This window comes from Chenopodium quinoa, unplaced genomic scaffold (genome assembly GCF_001683475.1).
Source record: "Chenopodium quinoa cultivar QQ74 unplaced genomic scaffold, ASM168347v1, whole genome shotgun sequence".
NCBI lineage: Eukaryota > Viridiplantae > Streptophyta > Magnoliopsida > Caryophyllales > Amaranthaceae > Chenopodium > Chenopodium quinoa.
The window spans coordinates 38,650-50,020 of record NW_018745113.1 but is presented as its reverse complement, the minus strand read 5'-3'; the positions used below and the strand labels follow the sequence as shown (position 1 = coordinate 50,020).

General features: G+C 40.4%; 2 protein-coding genes across 2 annotated transcripts; both read right to left on the bottom strand.

The window, feature by feature from the left end:
• Positions 1–2,469: 2,469 nt before the first annotated feature.
• LOC110710070 (protein FAR-RED IMPAIRED RESPONSE 1-like) lies at positions 2,470–5,882 on the bottom strand. Its single transcript, XM_021888325.1, has 4 exons — positions 4,959–5,882; positions 3,167–4,367; positions 3,003–3,062; positions 2,470–2,904 (listed from the first exon to the last, which is right to left on the bottom strand). Exons 1-2 carry the CDS (start codon positions 5,807–5,809, stop codon positions 3,887–3,889), a joined length of 1,332 nt encoding a protein of 443 aa, XP_021744017.1. The 5' UTR covers positions 5,810–5,882; the 3' UTR covers positions 2,470–2,904; positions 3,003–3,062; positions 3,167–3,886.
• Positions 5,814–7,144, bottom strand: LOC110710071. The gene is made up of 3 exons (XM_021888326.1): positions 6,992–7,144; positions 5,891–6,265; positions 5,814–5,829 (listed from the first exon to the last, which is right to left on the bottom strand). The coding sequence occupies exons 2-3, from the start codon at positions 6,226–6,228 to the stop codon at positions 5,814–5,816; spliced, it is 354 nt and encodes a 117-aa protein (XP_021744018.1). The 5' UTR covers positions 6,229–6,265; positions 6,992–7,144.
• Positions 7,145–11,371: the final 4,227 nt, after the last annotated feature.

The window sequence follows — 11,371 nt, the reverse complement described above, 5'->3', positions numbered from 1 at the left end:
TGCGGGTGAGAAAGCCAAGAAAATAGTGAAGAAGTACCAGAGAAGCAGGTCACTATTTATTAACACTATGATGAAAAATTCTGAGGCCTCAATTGCATTTCCTAATCACAGTAATGATGTCCTCTGCATGAAACCAACTGTTGGAGAGTTTGGTGAGAGCTCGGGCAAGGGAGTTGTTGAAAATGATGGGGTTCCCGACGTGAAGGTGGAGTTGAATCCATTCTGTGCATCGCCAAGTTACAACGTTGGGAACCATAATGAATAACCCTTTATGATGCCAACTATGGGACCATTTGCGGCGCCTTCTCTAGCCTCAAGGAATGGAAAGTGGCCCGAGGTGGTCCATGATATTGATATGAGGGGAATCCCGGTAGCGGAAGACCTCATGAGTGTCCCTGTTGACATCGACCTAGATGTTGCAGATCCTCCGGTAACAGATGAAGGGCACACCAATTTCTCGGTCGTGGTTAGGAGCCTCCGTCCCGGGGATGTTGGTGTGATGTACAATATTCACAGCAACGAGACCTTTGATACCATATATTGCGACTATGCCGGCAAGGTTGATCTAACACCTAATGAGATTAGGTTGATTAAATGAAATGATGACCGTTCTATCCTAAGGTCCAACAAGCCCGAAGATGTTAACCTGAAAACGGGTGATGTTATTTATGTTATAGGCAAGGTATGTGTATTAATCTTTTAAGCAAGTGTTTTTTTTGATTAATAGTTACCGTTTTCAAGTTTATTCTTTACACTTAAAGTTTGTAGCGTTTTATTACTGTCTTCCTTAAGCTTCTGTTTTTAGTGCGTCCAAAGTCGGAGCTTAATGGAATTATGATGTGATTTATTTTATTTGCAGCCCCATGTGATAAACCTTGATACAAGAATCAAAGTCTTCTACATTACTGAGGTAGCAAGGGACCCAATAAAGGTCAAGGTGTCGGGTGGAAGTGACACTCTTTTGGTTAATCTATTTCACAAATGGGCCGAGGCAGCCAACGTGGATCCTGGTAATGTGATTTTCATCCACGAAAGGAAGTCTCTCGCCATTGTCAATACCGTTGGTGGTGCAAAGATAGAGAATGGAGATGAAATTGTCGTAGTGGTGTTAAATGAGTAAACGAAATTGCATGGGGGTTTTATGGCGGCTTTAACAAGATGTTGCTTATTAATTATCTTTTACTTTTCCGGTATTGCAATTACTAAATAGGTTATTAATCGTGATATAAAATTGTGTGTAAGTCATTAGTATGGTATAATATGCAAGTATGTACCTTTAATGTATGTGTGCAAGTCGTTAGCCTACTTTGATTACGGTGTCCATGTTTGTATTAGTTGGGCTGGGTCAACTTAGTGTTCATGGACTGAAATATGGCCACTTTTAAGAGGCCCATTATTTTGTTGACATTCCAAAAGTGGCCAGTAAAATTATGTTTTAAAGTTTATTAAGTTAAAATTTGTGTTAAGGCCGCATTATTGAATGTTTATATTTTATATAAGCCAGTATTATTTTTAACGATTTATTAATATGTGTTACCTGATACGTTTTGTTATAAGTTAATAGCATATGTTTTAGGAAGGAATAATCATTTATTTCCCCTACCCTTACATGTAAAGGTAATAGTTGGGTATGTATAATTGTTTTTAGAAAGTATAACCCTTTTACATTGTTAAATACCACCCAATAACAAAACATGGGCTACCCAATAGTGTTTGTTATTTTGATTAATGATGTATTCATTTTTGGGCCACCGAGTAAGTGTCCAATATTTTGATCCAATTTGGATAAAGCGAATTTTCAAAGTATGGGTGTCCAACACTTCGAATAAAAACATAAAACTAATCCAATCCAATAAGTATTATCAATTTGGTTCGATCCAAAATATTAATAGCTTCGGATCGGATTCTTGTTTTCTGAAAATTATGATGTTTTAAAATTATATAAACCAGAAAAATAACCGAAAATTGTGAAAGTCGTGTAAATATCCGTAAAGTTAAATCTATTTTTTTCATTATTGTCAAATTAATCACGTAAATGTATTTTTGGATTTGTAAACCAAATTATTAATATAATAAGACGAAATGAACAGCCCAGTTCAAAGTTAGGAAGACATTTTATATTAAAGATGTGTTGGACGGTTTGTTGAGGGGGTGATGTGACTTTGTCTAACAAACAAAGTTAGGGTCTTAATATGAGTAAAGTCCATAATTATATGACAAATGTCCCATATTGAATATTGAATATGGCCTTTGGTCCGTTTTGCTAGTTTCTAACATTTGCCGAATACGTTGTTGTTCCAACCCGTATTCAGGACAATGCCTTGGATTACAGTTGAGAAACAAATCAAGCCTTGTTTCATTTTTATTAAGTTGAGTATAAAGCAGTATAAAGACAATGTTATCGGTCTAAACCAATGCCAACTTGAGTATGACTTGACCCCAACAATTGAAATAATAATAACATAAACAGATGTAAGAAAAATAACACTTACGAATGAGACTTAATCCACATACATACAACAGAGACAAAGTGTCCCATATTATGGTTTGTGACCACAATTTTAACATAAAGCAAGTATTAAGTCTTGTGCAAAAACTACAGGACATAACAATAACCTCATAACAATAATATCATAACTAACGAAGAGATTAACTTTCATATTATGGTACTCCCCCAAATAACTGATACCGATTAAAATTGTAGTTACAACTTTAAGATTGGCCTATCACAGTAGCTGATCATTAGAAGGCGTTAGAAGGGGTAGACCATCCCACCAAATTCACTAGCAGCAGGTCGTTATCATTTGGAATGGAGTCACCAATGTTGTCGTTGCATTCCTAGACGTTATTCTTTGCAACCTTTTTCTTAGCTTTGACATTTTGTTTTCTTTTGACCTGTTTAGCCTAGCAAAAATACAACAGATAAGTGTCTGTTCTAATTAAATAAAGGTTTGTGACTGTTAGTATGCTCAAATTAGCTTATGTAAGAATGAGTGAATTACCGGAACAATAGGGATTTCTTCAGCATCCTGTTCTTGACAAACATCTAGTTTGCGCTTCACCTGGATAGAAAATTCTGAGTCAATCGATTTTTTGCAGGAACTGATATGTCTGCTAACAAATACAACTATAAAGTCTGGTAATAAGAGATAAAATTAAAACCGACCTGATGTTTCTGTGGAGCTAGATCAGGTTCTTTTGTATGATTATGAATATTTTTGTACCCGGTCTCCGCATAAGACTTGTACCTGGTAATCTTGGAACGACCACGTGGTTTTTTTTTCTAGTCTTTGGATCAATAATAGTTTCAGTGTTGTCATTTTTTTCAAGTGCAATAGGTTTAGTAACAGATAGAGGGGTAAATTTAGCAAAAGCGGAGTTGGATCCAATCTCAGATGGAGTATGTTGGTTTTGGGAAGACCTGGTGGATTTTTCTTGCTTTGAAATGCACTCCTAGCCTCGATTACTTCATTAGAAAGCTGTGTTAACCTCTCCATAACCAAATCAACAGTCGGATCATCAACCGCAGAGGCATCTTCACAAATGGACTCAAATACTCAAATTTGGTCATCATTTTGTTGAAACGTTTCACCTCAATTGTATCAGAAGGGTCATAGTACGAGACCTTTATTCTTGTGTTCCTTCTCACTATGTCTTTTCTCCACCTGTCAAGTATGTACTGCTTTGGAATCTCAAAGACAAGATGTTGGTCTAAAACACGGATGCAGTGCTTGCACAAAATTCCAAAGGTTTCGAACTTGCCACAGTCACAAGTAACCTCCTTTGTTTCCGGATTGAAGGTAACACATAAGAACCTTCGACGGTCAGTTATTTTTTCCTGTTTTGATCCCTCGCGAATAATCCATACCCGATCCTCCAACACATACTAAACAAGATTGTCTTGCAGAATGCGCTCTTCCCGAGGATAAACATACATCATATGAGCACACTCCTTTTGAATTTCCTGAAATTTTGTGTTAGTGTATATCTTCTCCAACTTAAACCCACTTACTAGACGCCTTTCGTACTTGGAACACCTAGCATCCGCATTGTTTTCATCACGAACACGCTTGGTCATGGCCCTGTTATACTTCAAAGGGAATTCATGCAACTTTGTGTTCCTATTGACAAAGCCATCAAAGAAGCTATTAATGCTTTCGACACGTTGAGTTGTCTTCATCCCAACCCAAAAATGCTCTTTCATGAAGGCAGGTACCCACATATGCCTCTCCTCATAAAGATCAGATAACCAATCATTTGCCTCCAATTTGTGTTCATTAACGAGAGAAATCCATCTACTCTCAAATTCCTCCTTGGTAAAACTCTCATAAATGACTTTCTTCAGTGGACTTTTAAAGTCCATGTAACTGAAAAAATTAGACAAACAGGAATCAGAGCATAAAAATCTAATTTATTCGGGGATACACATTAGGATCACTGTCCTTAGTGACTAATTACATATAACTTAAAACTGTATAGAGCAATACAAGAAAATAAATAAAAGATGCAGCAATGTGTTAGATATAATTGGGGTGTTCTAATCTAAATACAACACTTAAATACGGTAACGAAATATAAATACTAAATTCAGATTAAGCACAACAGCATGTGTTAGGTATCTATCGACATAATAAAACAGAACTGTATTAACATAGATCCCACCTAAACTAACCATTAATAAAATACAAAAGGACTCCATGTAAAATAATAATTTAAAGCATGATAAAATCAAGAATAGTTTCACCATAAAGGTGAATTTCATTTCAGCAAAATCAATGCCTAAAAATTTAACTAGAAAGTGGCCATCAACATAAAACAGGACTGTATTAACAACAATGCATTATGTACACTGCAAGGCATGCATTAAAATTTAAATGTGGAGAAACATTATTGATTTTATTCATTCAAAGACAATCTAGGAAACTAACAAAAATGAAGTGGTTGACCGGAGTACTAACCCATCACATTTCCCGAGCTTTTCCGGAATTTTACGCATTATATGCCATATGCACCATCTGAGTCGTGCTGTAGGCATCTTTAGGGAAATTGCCTTACGAATGGCAGCCGCTTGATCAGTTAAGATTGACTTAGGTGGATTATTACTCATGCAAGCCAACCATTGACGGATGAACCAACAATAGGTGTCCGTATCTTCATGTGACACGAGAGCACAACCCAACAATATCAATGGCCCATGATGATTGACTCCTACGACATTTACAAAGGGGAGCTCATACTCGTTTGTAAGATATGTGGCATCCATGCAAACATCTCCAAAATACTCAAACGTCGCCATACTACGAGCATCCACCCACATCACATCTTTCATACGGGCATCCTCATCTTGGCGGTGTGTGTGATAGAAATTAGAGTTATCAGCTTGCATCTTTTCAAAATACTCCATCATAGCAGCACAATCACCACCAGCCATATTCAAACGCGTCCTTCTCTCCTTGTAGATCTCGTGTTGTAAATCCTTCACGGTAGGCAGGATTTCTTCAGTTTTGTCCAACCCCAAACAACCATGAATCTGAGTTACTGGGGTACCCTCATCATAGAAGTGTATTAGGTTCTTTCTAACATTTGTTGTTAACTTCTTCATACGATATTCCTTGACCAACTTGGACTCAGTCGGGGACACTTTGTGGACATGATCAAGGAAAACCTTTCGCAACACCCAAAGGCCCTCTTGATTCATGCTAGCATATATCATGGCACCACATTCACATTTCTTAGATGTCCTTTTATAGCGAGATAATTCATCTTCCCCAATAACTCCATCAACTTTGCCAACCCCACTGACATCCATGGACTTAGCCCTTTTGCTTGCTGCCCGCCTAGCCCTCGTATCCGGATGACCCCAACATTCACACCACCAAGTAGTCCCCGCCTCTCATTATTCTTCTTCGACACCCATCCTTGAGACCTTGTGACAACAAATCCTTGTTGCTCAGCATATTGTTTGTAGTATGACTCAACCTCTTGCCATGATTTAAAAACCATACCAACTTTAGGACTTTCAATGGTAGCATACACAGCAACCTTATTGGTTGACACTATTACTTCTATAGTCTCTATGGTCTTCATTGGAGACATCACATAATTAGGAACACACACTGCAGAGGGACCTACCTCAGCACCCACAACAAGACAATCTGACATAGGGTCAATAATGTTTACTTGACCTGCCTCCTCAATATCACTTGATCCATTAATAGTCTCTTCCATTGCGTATTGATGTTTATTATTGAACCTACGGCATTACCTGTTAAAACATGAGAATAATTTTAGCCAAAAATTTAAAATTAAAACTATTGTAACTACCTAATCTAAAGCTAATAAGGGAAAAATTTCCACAGCCTAACAAATATAAGCACCACCATGAATATTAAAGTAATAAAGGGAAAATCAAATAATATAAGAAACTCCATTACATCAAACCATAGTTTAAACACAATCAATATACAAGTAATTCAGGCTTTTTTCTAAATGTCACAACCTAGGTTTAGGGACAATATCACTCCAATACTAAAGAAATCTGTCACTTACAGCAGCCTTATGAAGATAAATATGCCAAAATCAACTAATCACACTGCAGTTTCAACTAATTAGAGTGTTTGCATTAATCAATTTGTTTATCAGTGATAGAAATTATTTAATTAAATTAAAGCATTATCTATAAACCTCTACATAAACTAAATTCAAAGATGCTGAACTGATTAATGAAACAACACAACCCTACATATACATAATTGATGAAAATATAATGTAGCTAAGGTAACCGAGTCCCTGAAACGCATCATCACCATTACAGTATAAAATTGCCAGAATAGGATTGAAAATAAGGAGCCCAATCTCGAGTACTAAGTAAAATTCACAATCATATAATTTTGACTTAGACAAATCTGATCAAATGAGATACCCAGAAACAGCTCTAAGCAGTACTAATCAGTACATATAAACAGAAATGTAAAATTATTAATTGAAATACCTGGAAGTGCGAGTAAGCAGGTAATTTGAGTTTCTCGACAATCCTATGTCATCTTTCGAGTAGTCAAGGATCGGCCAACAAATCTAAATGAAGATAGCAATGGCGTTCCAAAAAAGAGGGTCGAAATTTTTGGGGAATTCCTATTTTACGTTTGGGTTTGATCTTAACGACGTTAACAGTCTCGTTATATGGCCCACACTAACGACAACAATCCGTCCTTAACGAGAAAAAGTACAAAGGAATATAAAATTAATATGCAGTACGCTATGGGGCCCACCAAAAGTCCTGATTTATAATATTTTGTAAATCAAGATGATTGCCTGGGTCTGCCCTCCTTATATGTGTGTTAGTGTAGTTGTAGTGTCCAATATCCATAGATCAAATTCGGCGTAGCTTAAGCATTAGATCGAGAACAATCTAACATTATCGTTCCTTGTGGTTCAACTCCGAACTTACCACTAGACTTGTTTAGGGGTTAGTTTAGGATTATAATAAATTTTGTTTGGTCGTGAGGAGGTTACTCAACAACCTAATTTCCCCACGCTTAGGTATAGACAATGGAATTCTACAAGTGGCTGAAAATTTCAGATGGTTAGACTTCCTCAAAAAAAGGGAGCTAACTTACGAATCGCTCACTCTCGAATTCCTTTCTACCTTAACCATGCGAAAGGTTAGTGGTGAGGGTGATCCTATTGAGTGCGAGCTTAAGTTTAATATGTTCAACCAACTAAAAACATTAAGCTTAACTCGCCTTAATCAGATTTTCGGATGGCCCGTTAACAACCAAATAATCGATCCCGATAATTTCTACCTCAACAGTTACGAGGAGTACAATTGGTGGAATACTATCGCGGAATACCCCAAATTCACTACCCGGTCTAGCCATGCTAGCCACATTTTCCACCCCGTACTCCGTATATTCATGAGAATTATGGGGTACGTTGCTTCTCAAAGCAAGATCTCGGGAAGATAACTAAAGAGGAGATAAAATGCCTCTTTATAGCTTCCCGATTTAAGGGGGAACTTGAGGGTAATGTGAATATGGGGTACTTATTTGTTAAACGGTGCCTCAAAATTAAGAAGAGTTTGGAGTTGACGGGTGAGATCAAGTGCAGTGGGATGATCACTATCATTTCCAAGGCATTGCATTTCACCAATTAGGTTGAGCAATTAACCCCGGTGAATGGCTCCAATGCCCTTGACCTTGCCGGACTTGCCTCAATGCATATGCTTGTGGAAATCCAGGGAAATGTGACCACCTACTCTTGGTTGGTCAAGGGGAAACACCGTTACATTCTCCCTAATGCGGCGGTATTGAACACTGTGGGGAACACTTGGCAAGTGCCAAATGAGCCACCCCCTCGGAACGTTCCCGATCTTGACCAACCATCTCAACCCCACAGCCATAGCGTATCTACCATTCCTACTTTTATGGGCGGCCAATCCTCCTCATCTTCCTCCTTCTTCGATCTTGAGTCGGCCTTTCACCACCTCAACCTTACCAACCAAAGAATTCTCCAAGAAAATGAATATCAAAGCTATGTGTCTCAAATGTCCTATCAAAACCAAGTTGAGAGGGGAGATTTCCTCCCTATGTCAACTATCCTCACCGCCCCGTGCAAGAGGGGCCGGTTCCGGGTTGGAACAACAACCAAGCCACCTATTCCTATAGGCAAGGACCCCATAGCTCCATTTCGGAGCTACAATACTTCCCTCCCTACGATTATACATAACCTAGAGGTTGTGATTTTAGGGGGGCCCTTCTTATTACCACGTGCCCGAGACAAGTGGTAAGATGTCTCCCGAGAAGATCGATAACCACCCCCTTAAGGGGATACTTCGGGTTTCCACCCGGGTATGACGATGGTTGGGGTACTAGTAGTGCGCCGGACTACGGTCACTATCGTAGTAGCCCCAACTATGATCTTCCTCCATACGTGGATCAACCTTCTTTTTTCGGCGATGTAGACATCAACTATAACTACATGCCATCGCCACCTAGAGAGGATGATCGGGAGTAGCTTTTAGACACTTGTTTTTACTGTCCCCTTCTCTTCTTTCCCATCATGTAAAACACCGAGGCCGGTGTAGAGTTCTAGCTTGGGGAGAGATGTTTCTCATTGTGTCCATCTATCGTGGGAACGATAATCACATGTCTAGCTTGGGGGAAGTCTTGGGGTCTTTGTACATAGGGTAATTTCGGTTTTGGTAGGACTTGTGCTTTCATGTGATGATCTTATGTTATATAAAGAGAAGTTTGAGTTAGTATGTGGAATGTTTGGCATGAAAGGCTTAACTCAGCCTTTGGGACTTGTGGTAGGATTTGATTAGGGGATTTTTATCCACCAATCACCGTCTGACAAGTGGACCAACCAGGTTCCGCCACGTGTCCTTCACGAAGGCCAACAGGAGCTTGCCACGTGTCAATCACAGATACGTCCTCCACGGACCACTTAAGACACGCCACGTGTCCACCCATGCCAAATGGGACAACCGGCCATCAAGGCCCATTTCAGTCTAGAGGCCCGATCAGCCCTAGGTTTACCTTAAACCTAGAGAGTTGCACGCTTCCCAAGGCTATAAATACTCGATTAATCCTCATTAATCACAGAACCGAATAATTAAGAGATCAAGCAGAGAAGAACAGACTTATTAACAACCGGCTAATCTCGCTAACAACGCAGATTACCAACACTAAGCACTCTCACCTAGAGAGATCTGATTACTTTAATTTCTGTATTGATTACTCCTTAATCAGGTACTAACTTGACCGTTGGAGGCGGAGCTCTCAGGAGTCTCCGTTATTTTGCAGGTACAGGCGTCCGGTTCCAGTCTCGGAATTGTAACTCTCCCGCAGGACATCAGAAAACCCCGAAACATTTGGCGCCGTCTGTGGGGAGAGTACTTCAGAGATGGCATCCAAGTCTGTACCGATTCCAGAAGAGAGGCGTCCCCTAGACGACCCTCAAGTTCAGTCGGACCATGATACCGAAAGTGAATTTGAAGTTGAAACTCATACAGCTCCAGACGGGACCCTAAGGGCCCGCCGTACCCGTCATACTGAAATAAGGGAACGGGAGTATCTTCAAACAGGAAGCGAGCCAGCAGGCGCACCGCTTGCTCGGCAACAGCCGACTGATGGGTCTGCTCCCATCACAAGGAACGAACTCATGACCTTCATGAGGGGCTTCAAGGGAGAGATCCAAGAGTTGATCAACAAAAAACCGCCTGCTTCAGTCAAAGAGCAGTCGGCCAAAAAAACCTTCCACTTCACTGAAGAGGAAGCCAGTTCAAGGGCGAGAGGCGACTCCCCATCCTAAATCTAAGAAGCGGGAGCCGTCTGCTCTTGATTTCACAAAACTCCGTTATCCTACGGGAAATAGGAAACCGGTTCGTCATATTCAGGCGGACGGGTCAAAGCAAACGTTCACAGATGCTCGGCACCTGCTAGAGCAGAAGAAGAGTGACCGATTATCAGAGTCGGCTTCTACTTCAAATTTTCAGGACAGTTTGCGAAATGCCTCGATGAGGCCAACTCAGTCGTACCATGAGAGTCAGTCAGGCGGCACCTCCCGTCAGTCCGGCTTTCATAGTGCGCAGGCGGTACCAAACTTGCCATTTGTGCCGCAACAACAATATTTTATGCAGCCACCTCCATTTGGTGGACCTGCAGCAAAAAACGTCCAACCTATGGACTGGCAGCTACGGCTGCTTAGACTTGGTGAACAGCCGTCGGCCTTCTCCAAGGAAATTACTGAAGCCGCTCAGCCGGCCAAAGTAAAAAATGTTTTAGTAGGCGCCTATGATGGCACTACTAACCCGGAAGACCATCTGATGGCATTCACCAACCTGATGTACCTCCAAGGGTTGGATGATCCCACTTGGTGCAAGTGTTTCCCAGCGACTCTCAAGGGAATTGCACAGCAATGGTTCGGCAACCTGCCGACTGGTTGTGTAAACAGCTTCAGGACGCTTGCTTACTTATTTGCCTCCAACTTCGCAATGAACATCCCTGCGAAGAAAACGACCCTTGATTTGGGAACAATTCAGCAGGGTGAAAAGGAGGGGCTTCGTTCCTACATCAGGCGGTTCAACCTGATGAGAATACAGATTCAAGGGTTACCGGATGAGGTAGCTTATACTGACTTTTTTAGAGGTCTCAAAGACGGGTCTACCTTCAAATTTGATTTAGTTCGAAAAAGGGTGGCGACTCTTCAAGAGGCCTTGATTGAAGCAGAAGCCTATATACAGGCGACTGATCTGTGTACGATGAAACAGTCGGACGGGAAGAGGTTCGACAATAGAGAGGGACGACAGAAACAGTCGTCCAACAAAGATGAAAAAAGAAAAGGGGTCTGGGCGGCTGATTCCTCTAAACAG